The sequence below is a fragment of the Anomaloglossus baeobatrachus genome, chromosome 10 (assembly GCF_048569485.1).
Source record: "Anomaloglossus baeobatrachus isolate aAnoBae1 chromosome 10, aAnoBae1.hap1, whole genome shotgun sequence".
Lineage (NCBI taxonomy): Eukaryota > Metazoa > Chordata > Amphibia > Anura > Aromobatidae > Anomaloglossus > Anomaloglossus baeobatrachus.
Window position 1 is genome coordinate 206,359,456 of NC_134362.1, and position 14,088 is coordinate 206,373,543.

Here is a 14,088-nt window from a genome sequence, read left to right on the forward strand (position 1 = left end):
ACTCCTCGGTGGGCGGGACCAACCGCCTGGCCCACCCCCTGGTGTGAACATCAGCCCCTGGAGGAAGGCAACAAGGGTTTTTGTCTGACTTAGGTGCGCCTGACCGGGAGTGTGGGGTGTGTTGGTGTAGTACCTGTGACGACCTGGCTTGTCCAGGGCGCCACATTCCCCCTTAGTAAAATGCAGACCGTCCGCGGGCTGCCTGTCCACCACCGGTTTTATTTTCACAAACTGAAAAAGATAAACGGTAAACAGATTACAAATATAATAACATCTTCCCACATCGGGAGGCATGGTACTTAAACGTTACTAACGGTAACGGCTTCCGCGCTCTCCCACCCAAGCAACCTGGCCCTGATGCTGCCCCTAAGCAAATGGGCAGCACCCCTTGACCCCAGTCCAGCACAAGTTACCCGAGCGGTTTCTGTCCTTTTCAGGGGACCCACGTCCATGGGGAAACCCTGAAACCCCCGAAGGATCGCCACCGGTTGCGGTAGTGGCAGGCCTGGGCCATCACTTCCCTCCAGGACCATCCTCCAAATCAGCCTCTCCGGAGGCGGTAACGGTTTAGCCATAAAACACATTTTTATTTACAGACCACAAGTTCGTGGTTGCCCTGCCAGTTCTCGGGCTTGTCCGTAGTAGTTCCTACGCATTTGGTAAAAGGGTCCCAACGGGGACCAGTTGCCGGCAACGACCGGTTCGAATCAGGGCTTCAATCAGGTGAATCTTCGGTAATCATTCTTATGATTCATTTACAACTTTTAAATGGTACTTTAGTGGTGGTCCCAACGGGGACAACTCGCAACGGGACTCCGCTGCCATCACTCCGATTCTTCGGCATCGGTCGGGGGAGGGGGCGCGGTGCACACTCGGGCCTCTTGGCTGCCCCTCAGCTTTGCGTCCAACGCAAACCACCCCCTCTCCCCGCAGTGCCGGGTGTACTGCACCAGGTCTCCCGGCATCAGGTTGCGGCCTGGGTGCTCCCCCGGCAGGTGGGCATTAACATCCCGCCGGGCTATAAAGACTTCGGCCTCCAGGCCCGGTTCGTAAATAAAGCCATAGCCCCGGCGGACATCAAACCGCCTCACCTGCCCTCCATACAGGGGGCCCCGGACACGGAAGGTCGCTTGCCGGAGCCTCTCTTTTTCCCGGATCGTGCGGGCCACTAACTCTGCCTTCTTCCTCTCCCTTTCAGCGATCTCCGGGCCCAGCAGTGTCGGCTCCCTGTCCCAATACGGGGCTGCTGCGAGCTCCGGCGCACGGGTCGGGGCCCGCGAGACCTTCTGGACACTGCCCACCACTGGCAATCGGGTGGAAGGTCCCGCGGTGACTTGGCCTGGGGTGCTGCCTTGCAGCGGCAACCCGGCGCAACCTCAGCCGAGGTGTGGGGGATGGGCACAGGGGTCCTCTTCCGCCGGGCCTCCTGCACGGAGCGGCTTGTCGGCTCCGGTTCGGGGGAAGTCTCCGCAGATGCCTCTGGTTCAGGCTTCGGCACCTTCCACGGTAGCTGTTCTGGTCGATCACGGGCTCCGGCTGCTGGCCGATCCGCCTGGGCGGACGTGCGGGGTATCGCTACCGGTGGCGGTGGTAGTGGGCCTAGTGGCGGGGTCACGGCAGCCAATACGGGTAGCGAGGGAGGTATCAGGGCGAGCGGGTTGAGACCGGGTCCCGCGGCCGCGATGACCGACCCACTAGGGGCACAGGGGCGTGGGTCACTCACCCTCCCTTCCGATGCTCCCTCTTCCTCGCGTCTCCGTACAGTTGCTATAACCTCCGCCATGTTGGTCTCCCACTCCTCCAAGAGGAGTTGCATCTTGAGCTGCAGCCGTTGTTGGAGCTGAGCGGTCCGGATCTCCACCCACGCCGCGGTTCCAGGCGTGGGGGCTACGGTGCTGCGGGACGGCATGAACATGGCTCTGGCGGCCTCTTCCAGAAACCAGCAACAAGATGGCCGCAGGGTCCTGGCGTCCCTGCTTTTATAGCCGCGGGCTACATGCGGCCAGACGCCATCAGTCCCCCTTAGTCTCTTTTCGGCTCCTCCTCTACAGGGGCGGGGTTTTGGCCTTCGCACCTCCACTTCTCGAGGAGACGCTCGAGCGGGAATTTTTCGCGCCCAAGATGGCGGCTTCTCAAATTTTTCGGCCGGACACCTCCGGCGGTCAGAAGGCTCACCTCTACCAGACGGCAGAGCGGTAAGATCCTGTTCGTGGCGCCAAGTTGTCGAGAGCGGAGGAGGGGACGCTGCGCTCTCCCACTGCTCGGGTCCGGCCGCTGCTGCTGCGGCTGCTGCTCGGTGGTGGCTTGAGCGGTGGGCCGGATCCCGGGGACTCGAGGGGCGTTTCTCGCCCGTGAGTGAAAAGAGGGATTTGATTGTGGGGATTTGATATTGTCCGTGACGCCACCCACGGTTGTGGTGAGATTGGTGACACCACCGCTGCTCTGGACGGGGATCCCGGGAGCGATGACAGGGAGCAGCCTGGATGTTAGTTCTCCCCTCCGTGGGTAGGGGGTTGGTTGTCCCGGGGCCTGGTGATGGGGTTGGGGATGGATGGCAGGCGGGTTACGGGGTCTGGCGAGGTGCAGGGTCGCGGGGGCAGCGCTATGCCGCACGGCACGGTGGTACTCACTCAGCCAATGATGTACACAGAGCCTCCGGTAAAACAAACGGCTGGATGGACGGGTCCCACAGACGGCTGCGGTGTTTCTCCTCCCGGCAGGGTGATGGTGACTGCCTTTCCCTGCACCTGTGTAGTGTAAACGGTTCCAATGGGTTCCCACTGGTAACCAACTCCCCAGCTTGGATGGGTGCTGAAGGAGCCCCTTTTGCCCGCAGGCTCTGGCCCTGGGAACTTTAGCCTTGGCGGTGACTGTGTTTCCCTCTCTCGGTTGGACGGTTGCCTTCTGTCGGGACTTGGCTGCTGGGAAACCCAGGAGGTTCCCTTCGCTAACGGATTTGGAAAATTCACGGCGACTCCTAGCCTTGCCGGGGTCCGTAAGCCCCTGACGGATGGTGCTGGCTTCTCTTTGCGTACCGGTCTGGTACCGCCGGGCCACCGCCCGTCCACAGTCCTTACGGCAAGCTCCAATAGGCCACTCCTGCAGACGGTCACCACCGTCTGCCAACCTTGCTGATCCGTCCGGGCCACACACCCGGACCAACTTCAGGCTGCTTAACTGCCACTTCCCTCCTTCCACTTTCACGTCCAAACTCAATGTCTGCTTTTCCCGCCTCCATGACTGTGAACTCCTCAGTGGGCGGGACCAACCGCCTGGCTCCACCCCCTGGTGTGAACATCAGCCCCTGGAGGAAGGCAACAAGGGTTTTTGTCTGACTTAGGTGTGCCTGACCGGGAGTGTGGGGTGTGTTGGTGTAGTACCTGTGACGACCTGGCTTGGCCAGGACGCCACAAAAGTACCCTATCTCTGCCAGCAGCACCCTGCTTTTGGTGGGCTCCCCTGAGATGATAATGTATTAGATGTGACCTGCAGTCACATGTAACTCAACAGATAATACAGTAATACTTTTGTGAGTACAGATAGTAGTGATTGCTCCTCTGGATCACACTGCTGCTGGTTCTGCATGTGCTGCTGTTTTGGGCTGGTGGAAGGAGTAAGGCAGAATCAGTGAGATTAGTGCAGACTTTATCTATCTATTGCTGATAATGCTACAAACCACAGATCTTCAGCATTTTTGCAGTTTTGCACTAGGTCAACTGTAAATCACAAGTTGATGACCTATTATGTGAACATCCTCACCTTGCACCTCAAATACAGTTAGGTCCAGAAATATTTGGACAGTGACACAAGTTTTGTTATTTTAGCTGTTTACAAAAACATGTTCAGAAATACAATTCTATATATAATATGGGCTGAAAGTGCAGACTCCCAGCTGCAATATGAGAGTTTTCACATCCAAATCGGAGAAAGGGTTTAGGAATCATAGCTCTGTAATGCATAGCCTCCTCTTTTTCAAGGGACCAAACGTAATTGGACAAGGGACTCTAAGGGCTGCAATTAACTCTGAAGGCATCTCCCTCGTTAACCTGTAATCAATGAAGTAGTTAAAAGGTCTGGGGTTGATTACAGGTGTGTGGTTTTGCATTTGGAAGCTGTTGCTGTGACCAGACAACATGCGGTCTAAGGAACTCTCAATTGAGGTGAAGCAGAACATCCTGAGGCTGAAAAAAAAGAAAAAATCCATCAGAGAGATAGCAGACATGCTTGGAGTAGCAAAATCAACAGTCGGGTACACTCTGAGAAAAAAGGAATTAACTGGTGAGCTTGGGAACTCAAAAAGGCCTGGGCGTCCACGGATGACCACAGTGGTGGATGATCGCCGCATACTTTCTTTGGTGAAGAAGAACCCGTTCACAACATCAACTGAAGTCCAGAACACTCTCAGTGAAGTAGGTGTATCTGTCTCTAAGTCAACAGTAAAGAGAAGACTCCATGAAAGTAAATACAAAGGGTTCACATCTAGATGCAAACCATTCATCAATTCCAAAAATAGACAGGCCAGAGTTAAATTTGCTGAAAAACACCTCATGAAGCCGGCTCAGTTCTGGAAAAGTATTCTATGGACAGATGAGACAAAGATCAACCTGTACCAGAATGATGGGAAGAAAAAAGTTTGGAGAAGAAAGGGAACGGCACATGATCCAAGGCACACCGCATCCTCTGTAAAACATGGTGGAGGCAACGTGATGGCATGGGCATGCATGGCTTTCAATGGCACTGGGTCACTTGTGTTTATTGATGACATAACAGCAGACAAGAGTAGCCGGATGAATTCTGAAGTGTACCGGGATATGCTTTCAGCCCAGATTCAGCCAAATGCCGCAAAGTTGATCGGACGGCGCTTCATAGTACAGATGGACAATGACCCCAAGCATACAGCCAAAGCTACCCAGGAGTTCATGAGTGCAAAAAAGTGGAACATTCTGCAATGGCCAAGTCAATCACCAGATCTTAACCCAATTGAGCATGCATTTCACTTGCTCAAATCCAGACTTAAGACGGAAAGACCCACAAACAAGCAAAACCTGAAGGCTGCGGCTGTAAAGGCCTGGCAAAGCATTAAGAAGGAGGAAACCCAGCGTTTGGTGATGTCCATGGGTTCCAGACTTAAGGCAGTGATTGCCTCCAAAGGATTCGCAACAAAATATTGAAAATAAAAATATTTTGTTTGGGTTTGGTTTATTTGTCCAATTACTTTTGACCTCCTAAAATGTGGAGTGTTTGTAAAGAAATGTGACAATTCCTACAATTTCTATCAGATATTTTTGTTCAAACCTTCAAATTAAACGTTACAATCTGCACTTGAATTCTGTTGTAGAGGTTTCATTTCAAATCCAATGTGGTGGCATGCAGAGCCCAACTCGCCAAAATTGTGTCACTGGCCAAAGATTTCTGGACCTAGCTGTATCATAGATCTGAAACTTTGTGATGCTGCAATTGGCGATTTTCCATGTGGGCAATTTTCCGTGTGGGCAATTTTCAGTGTGGGCAATTTTCAGAGTGGGCAATTTTCCGTGTGGGCAATTTTCCGTGTGGGCAATTTTCCATGTGGGCAATTTTCCTGTGGACAATTTTCCATGTGGGCATTTTTCCTGTGGGCAATTTTCCTGTGGGCATTTTTCAGGGAACCGACTGAGGGATATTGTAAGTTGTAGGCTTGTTGGAAGAAGTGGGTCTTGAGGTTCCTCTTGAAGCTTTCCACGGTAGGGGAGAGTCTGATGTGCTGAGGGAGCGTTCCAGAGTATGGGGGAGGCACGGGAGAAATCTTGTACGCGATTGTGGGAAGAGGAGATAAGAGAGGAGTAGAGAAGGAGATCTTGTGAGGATCTGAGGTTGCGTGCGGGTAGGTACCAGGAGACTAGGTCACAGATGTAGGGAGGAGACAGGTTGTGCATGGCTTTGTATGTCATGGCTAATGTTTTGAACTGGAGTCGTTGGGCAATGGGAAGCCAGTGAAGGGATTGGCAGAGTGGCGAGGCTGGGGAATACCGAGGGGAGAGGTGGATTAAGCGGGCCGCAGAGTTTAGGATAGATTGGAGGGGTGCAAGAGTGTTGGAAGGGAGGCCAGAGAGCAGGAGGTTGCAGTAGTCGAGGCGGGAGATGATAAGGGCATGCACTAATGTTTTTGCTGAATCTTGGTTAAGGAAAGCACGGATCCGGGAGATATTTTTGAGTTGTAGTCTGGATGAGTTGAAGAGGGCTTGGATGTGTGGCTTGAAGGATATGTATGTATGTTAGGCTTATCTCCAAGGATTGGGCATGCTGATGTCCAATTTCCTGATCCTTATCTTCACCAATATTTTCATCATGGCTCGGTGGGTTGAGTTGACATAGTGTATGGCACCCATGAGTGGTACCAGCTTTTCCTGCTTTTCCTCCCAATGGAGGAGGGAGCGTGATGTAAACTGCACATTTCCTTTTTTTTCTCCACTATTGTGCTTGTACCTGGAAAGTTTAGCTGACAGGTATCATTAGAGGCTGACAAGACAATTAGGAGCTTTCATCCTCTGTCTTCCTATTCAGCGCTGACAGCAGTTACTCTTGTATTGTCAGGCAATCTACATTGTGTGGAAAGCTGTGAGGCCTGGGGCAGCCGCAGATCTTATCTTTATGGGATTAGATTTCTCCGCCATGGAGAAGAAGTAAAGCGATCCGTCCTCTAGACATGTCGGAAGACAAAAAAATGACGATTTAGACCCTTTTCTCCGATGAAGGCAACTTCTAAGCCAAGATTTGATCGAAACACGAAATAACAGCCCCAAAGCCAGTATCTGATGACGTGTCCACAATATTTTCGGTCAGGTCCAGTGTTAAGGAGACCACCTACATCAATGTTCACACCCATAGACTAACAGATCAAACAAGGGAGGATGTAGATATTGATGGGGATGTAACAGGATAATATACGTTTTCGAGCTCCCGTTCTTGGAAGTCCTTCTTCACGGAAAAGCAAAATCTGACGCGGTGATATAATCTGATAGCGCATCATTAGCTGCGCCAATATAAATATACGAGGATTCCTCGTCAGGTTTTGTCACAGCTCCACAGGCGGCGGCGATGTACAATTTTCCCATTTGCGAAATCCAGTGACATTATAACCACCTATAATTGAGATTCTGCAGAGTCAGCGGAAACCTCGATTCGCTTTTTGGTATTTATGGTCTTTCTGACTCAGGACTCCTTCAGATGAGCCTATAAAATAAATCGTCAGCATTTCATCAAGAAAGCAATGGTTATTAAACTTTACAAGGGACCCCCACTAATCCGGGAAATAGGGGTCCCGTGTTTATGGAACAGATGTGTGTGCTTGACCACGGGTCTATCCACGTGTACAGGAGTGATAGCTTGTGCGGCCACTGGTCCCATAGACTGTCATATATAGTCTTATCATCCGGTCACAATCATCTGTACGATTGCACCTTTGGGTTCGGACTAATGGATTTCAACCTGCGCTCTTGTAAGACTGTACCAAACTTGATCATCTGGCAGCCACGGACTACTGACAGCTCTCATCCGGCAGCCATGGACTACTGACAGCTCTCATCCGGCAGCTATGGACTACTGACAGCTCTCATGCGGCAGCTACGGACTACTGACAGCTCTCATCCGGCAGCCACGGACTACTGACAGCTCTCATCCGGCAGCTACGGACTACTGACAGCTCTCATCCGGCAGCTACGGACTACTGACAGCTCTCATCCGGCAGCCACGGACTACTGACAGCTCTCATCCGGCAGCCATGGACTACTGACAGCTCTCATCCGGCAGCTACGGACTACTGACAGCTCTCATCTGGCAGCTACGGACTACTGACAGCTCTCATCCGGCAGCTACGGACTACTGACAGCTCTCATCTGGCATCTACGGACTACTGCCGGCTCTCATCTGTAAGCTATGAACTACTATTGGCTTTCATCCAGCAGCCACGGACTACTGACAGCTCTCATCCGGCAGCCATGGACTACTGACAGCTCTCATCCGGCAGCTCTCATCTGGCAGCTACGGACTTCTGACGGCTCTCATCTGGAAGCTATGAACTACGATTGGCTTTCATCCAGCAGCCACGGACTACTGACAGTTCTCATCCGTCAGCTACGAACTACTGACAGTTCTCATCCGGCAGCCACGGACTACTGACGGCTTTCATCAGGAACTCATGGACTATTGATGTCTCTCATACGGCAGCCATGCACTACTGACAAATCTCATCCGGCAGCCATGGACTACTGACGGCTCTCATAGACTACTGCAAGCTCTCACCTGGAAGTCACGGACTACTCTCATTCGGCAGCCACGGACTATTGATGGCTCTCATCCAGCAGCCACGAACTACTAATGGCTTTCATCCAGCAGCCATGGACTACTGTCGGCTCTCATCAGGAACTCATGGACTATTGATGGCTCTCATCTGGTAGCCATGGACTATTGATGGCTCTCATCTGGCAGCCACGGACTACTGGCGGCTCTCGTCCGGCAGCTACAGACTAATGACGGCTCTCATCTGGCAGCCATGGACCACTGATGGCTCTCATCCGGCAGCCACGGACTACTAACACCCTCAGGACAGAGGTCCTGTGAATCAATTTGATCATATCTTCTATTCGTCAGATCATGCACATTTGGGGGAGCTCTGTGCTCCACACCTTTTCCTTACATAATGGTGGTTCTGGATTAATATCAGACACCTGCATTGACTTTGTAAATTCTGCCCGGGTTTATGTGGGATCGTTCTGAACACTCCAAAAACATAGGAAACTCTCAACATAAGATAAGAGTAGACAGCAGTCATCGTCTAGTGTAAACTTGCAGAAGTTGCACCATCAATGAGATTCTGCTCGTTCAGTCCGAAAGACTAAAAATAATCTTTAGTCGTCGTTTTTTGTTCCCGAAGTTAAACAGGTATCCACTGATTGCTATGGGATAAGATAGGAAACATGTGACCTTCAAAGCGATCGATACTACAAAAAGAAACCAGACTGCTGCTTCTAAATGTCTTTGTCTCGCTATCTCATCGATCAGGCGTTAGCAGTTTATCTTGTTTATCTTCACGTATAAAAGTTACTCTGATGTGTTTATGGGGGATCCGCATGGCGTGTTCATCAAGACGGAGATATCTTTTATAACTCTCCAATGATGAAAGTAGGAGTAGAGATAAGATGACAGGAGGGTGGGGAGACCCTGTTAGAGAGGGACACTCTACGGGAGGGTGTAGAGACCATGTTGAAGATGGACACTCCACGAGAAGGTTGGGAGACCCTGTTGGAGAGGGACACTCTACGGGAGGGTGGAGAAACCATGTTGGAGAGGAACACTCTACAGGAGGGTGGAGAGATCCTGTTGGAGAGGAACACTCTACGGAGGGTGGAGAGACACTGTTGGAGAGGGACACTCCACGAGAAGGTTGGGAGACCCTGTTGGAGAGGGACCCTCCACGAGAAGGTTGGGAGACCCTGTTGGAGAGGGACACTCCACGAGAAGGTTGGGAGACCCTGTTGGAGAGGGACACTCTACAGGAGGGTGGAGAGACCCTGTTGGAGAGGAACACTCTACAGGAGGGTGGAGAGACCCTGTTGGAGAGGAACACTCTACAGTAGGGTGGAGAGACCCTGTTGGAGAGGAACACTCTACAGGAGGGTGGAGAGACCCTGTTGGAGAGGAACACTCTACGGAGGGTGGATAGACACTGTTGGAGAGGGACACTCCACGAGAAGGTTGGGAGACCCTGTTGGAGAGGGACACTCTACAGGAGGGTGGGGAGACCCTGTTGGAGAGGATCACTTTACGGGAGGATGGGGAGACCCTCTCGGAGAGGAACCCTCTAAGGGAGGGTGGGGAGACCCTGTTGGAGAGGATCACTTTACGGGAGGATGGGAAGACCCTGTTGGAGAGGGACACTCTACAGGAGGTTTGGTAGTCCCTTTTGGAGAGGGACACTTTTACAGGAGCGTGAGGAGACCCTGTAGGAGAGGGACACTCTACGGGAGGATGGAGAGACCCTGTTGGAGAGGGATACTTTATGGAAGGGTGGAGAGACCCTGTAGGAGAGGGACACTCTACGGGAGGGTGGAGAGACCCTGTTGGGGGGGGGGAAAATCACTCTATGGAAGGGTGGGGAGACCCTGTTGAAGAGTGACACTCTGCGGGAGGATGGGGAGACCCTGTTGGAGAGGTATACTCTACAGTAGGGTTCGTAGACCTTTTGGACAGGGACACTTTTACAGGAGCTTGAGGAGACCCTGTTGGAGAGGGACACTCTACAGGAGGATGGGGAGACCCTGTTGGAGAGAGACACCCTCTGGAAGGGTGGGGAGACCCTGTTAGAGAAGAACACTCTACAGGAGGGTGGAGAGACTCTGGCGGAGAGAGACACTTTACAGGAGGGTGGGGAGACTTGATTTTGATATTGTTGAGTTTACACCGTGTGATCGGTGGCTGTTTAATGGCCCGATTAGAGGCCGACTGCACTTCTGATGAGCACAGAACAATGTGTTTCTACTGCATGATTATTGGGACAGGAGCAATAATCGAGCAGTGCATGGACACCTAATCATAGGCTTGACAGGGCTCTTTCTCAACCTTACATTGTCGGTCGTCAAGGTGAGGCGGTTGTGACAGGACCTGCATTCTTCGGGATGGCTTTGTTTTGTTTGCATGTTTTCTTCAAGCTTGCGAGAAGCCGTCGAGACGACGAAACATAATAAAATGCAGGTTTTTGCCCTGAGGATGTGACAAAAAGCTACTGCATGGAGACACGAAAAAAAGATTATTTGTAGCCTTGATTCATCCCTGATTACTTCACATCCCCCCTCCTCCTTCTCCGTACACAGATGGGAGCCATTTAGTAATAGTAAAATGGTAACATGGACCAGAGGTTGCAGTTATAGAACGTCAGGCCATCGTGGTGGATGTGGAGGCCACGTTTCGTGGCGAGCCGTTCTCTTTCATCATGGATTCTTCAGGTTCCAGCTCTGATTTCATAACTTAAAGGGTCAAAATTAGAAAGTTTTTTTCCTGTCAATCAGCGCTAAACAGAAAGCAGAAGGTGAAAGTGGAGGTTTTTGATCTGTGACACATGACAGAGTCGCCTCCAACGCTACAGTCTCTGTTGGATATTAGGTTACGCTGAACCGCGGCAGAAAGGTCTGGGGTTAAGGAGTGGATTTGCTCGACATCAGCAGACATGTGATAATTGAGACCAAAAATATGCAGTGATGTCAATTTGGAGAAAGGGGGGGGGGAAATATGGACGGCTAGAGGACAGGTGTGAATTTTAATAAAAATGTATGAGGACGGGACGTTATGAAGGACGTGCATAATTAACGAGCCGGTGCTCAATTCTTCCAAAATTGTAAGAATCCAATCACTGACCCAAAAAGTAGCAAGAGTCCGATCAGTCCCTGGGGGAAAGATTTAGCCTTTAAACATAGGGGGTAAATCTATCCCATAGACACCAAGGGTCTTTACTAAGTTCGGACATGATTTTGCCGTTTGTCTCGTATCTACGGGGAGAGCAGGACGTTACCTCCAACATCAAACATTAACTTTTGGAAATTAAGGTATATTAGTAAACTCTTTATATTCCTATTATAAACACATCTAACATTATTCTACTTGTATCCCCCTCCCAAAAAAAATGATACACACCTGTTCTGTCAATTCTTCATCTCTCGTTACTTTTATATCAACCAAGTCTAAAAACTGGAGCAAAAAAGCAACGATCAAAACAATAAAAAGCCCCAAATATCTGAAACTGTTTGGAGGAGTTAAAAAAAATAAATAAATAATAAAAAAATAATACAAAATAAAATAAATAAATCAGAATGAAACAAGTTACAACTTCTTAGGCCCCATTCAAACATCAGTTTCCCATAGGAGTTCTTGTTTTTCACAAAGTCTCTCTCCCCACCAGGGGACACCACTACACCTCTCTCCCCCATGGGGTCACCCCCACATCTCTCTACCTCCTGGGGATGCCCCCACATCTCTCTACCTACTGGGGATGACCCCACATCTCTCTACTTCCTGGCGATGCCCCCACATCTCTCTACCTCCTGGGGATGCCCCCACATCTCTCTACCTCCTGGGCATGCCCCCACATCTCTCTACCTCCTGGGGATGCCCCCACATCTCTCTACCTACTGGGGATGACCCCACATCTCTCTACTTCCTGGGGATGCCCCCACATCTCTCTACCTCCTGGGGATGCCCCCACATCTCTCTACCTCCTGGGCATGCCCCCACACCTCTCTACCTCCTGGGGATGCCCCCACACCTCTGTACCTCCTGGGGATGCCCCCACACCTCTGTACCTCACGGGGATGCCCCCCATCTCTCTACCTCCTGGGGATGACCCCACATCTCTCTACCTCCTGGGGATGACCCCACATCTCTCTACCTCCTGGGGATGTCCCCACATCTCTCTACCTCCTGGGGATGACCCCACATCTCTCTACCTCCTGGGGATGACCCCACATCTCTCTACCTCCTGGGGATGACCCCACACCTCTCTACCTCCTGGGGATGCCCCACACCTCTCTACCTCCTGGGGATGCCCCCACACCTCTCTACCTCCTGGGGATGCCCCCACACCTCTCTACCTCCTGGGGATGCCCCACACCTCTCTACCTCCTGGGGATGCCCCCACATCTCTATACCTCCTGGGGATGCCCCCACACCTCTCTACCTCCTGGGATGCCCCCACATCTCTCTACCTCCTGGGGACAGCCCCAGTCCTTTCTTTCCTCGGAGGAAGCCTCTATATCTCTCTCCCCGGGGGACACCCCTGTCTCTCTTTCCTCAGTGACACGCTCTCCTCAGCCTCTTTCCTTGGTGACATTATGTAGCGGTGTTTACTCAGTAACAGTCCCTCGCTGTCTCTCCCTCTCATCAGTGACAGTCTCTATCTACCCTCAGGTCTTCTTTCCTTACCTCGGTGAGTCTCACTGCCTGTCTCCCCCCCATCAGGTCTCTGCCTCCCCATCTCTACCTGCCTCTGTCTCCCCTGAAGTCTCTCTTCTCTCTCTTCATCCCCCCCTCAGGTCTCTTATCTCCTCTGAGGTCCCTCTCTCACCCCCCCCCCTCAGGTCTGTCTCCCTCCCTCCCTGTCCCCCTCCTCTTAGCTTCTCTCTGTCCCTTCATCTCCTCGTGACATTTCGTCTGTTTCTCCTCAGTCTGCGCTCTCACCCCTCAGGTCTCTCTGTCTCTCTCCATATTCACATGTTCAAATTAGCAAGTAGCATTTTTCATTGTATATTCCATATTTTTCCATAAGCTTGAGGCATTATACCATTTATCTAAGTTTGATGTGCAGCCTTATTCTTATATATAGTATGTATTTTTGGCTTGCACTCATATAATATATTAGTGCTCACTTCAGTTATCCTATTCAGTCTCTGTCTCTCTCCGTCCCCCTCAGGTCTCAGTCTCCCCAACCTGTCCCCCCTCCTCCCAGCTTCTCTCTCTGTCCCCTTCCTCGGTGACATTACGTCTTAGTTGCTCCTCAGTCAGCGCTCTTCCCCTCAGGTCTCAGTTTCTCTCTCCCTGTCCCCAATCCTCTCAGCTTCTCCCTGTCCCTTGCTCAATGACATTACGCCTCAGTTTCTCCTCAGTCCGCACTCTCCCCCCCTCAGGTCTCTCTCCTCCCCCCCCCCCATCAGGTCTCAGTCTCTCTCTGTCTCCCCCCTAAGGTCTCGCTCTCTCCATCCCTGTCCCCCCTCCTCTCAGCTTCTCTCTGTTCCTTCCTCGGTGATATTGCGCCTCAGTTTCTCCTCAGTCCACACTCTCCCCCCTCAGATCTCTCTCCGTCCCCCCCTCAGGTCTCTCTCTCTCCCTCCCCCCCTCAGGTCTCTCTCTCTCCCTCCCCTCCTCAGGTCTCTCTCTCTCCTCCCTACTCTCAGCGTCCCTCTGTCCCTTCCTTGGTGACATTGCGCCTCAGTTTCTCCTCAGTCCGTGCTCTCTCTCTTCTCCCTCAGGTCTCTTTCTCCCCCCTCAGGGTCTCTCTCCTTCCCCCTCAGGTCTCAGTCTCTGTCTCCCCCCTAAGGTCTTGCTCTCTCCTCCCTGTCCCCCCTC

At 51.8% G+C, this 14,088-nt stretch overlaps 1 protein-coding gene across 1 annotated transcript in view; it reads right to left on the bottom strand.

Annotated features, from left to right (window-relative positions):
* Positions 1-7,144: 7,144 nt before the first annotated feature.
* Positions 7,145-14,088, bottom strand: part of LOC142254404 (FH1/FH2 domain-containing protein 1-like) — a 34,721-nt gene continuing 27,777 nt past the window's right edge. The window contains 1 exon segment of the mRNA XM_075325445.1: positions 7,145-7,212. Coding sequence (XP_075181560.1) covers positions 7,145-7,212 — 68 coding nt within the window.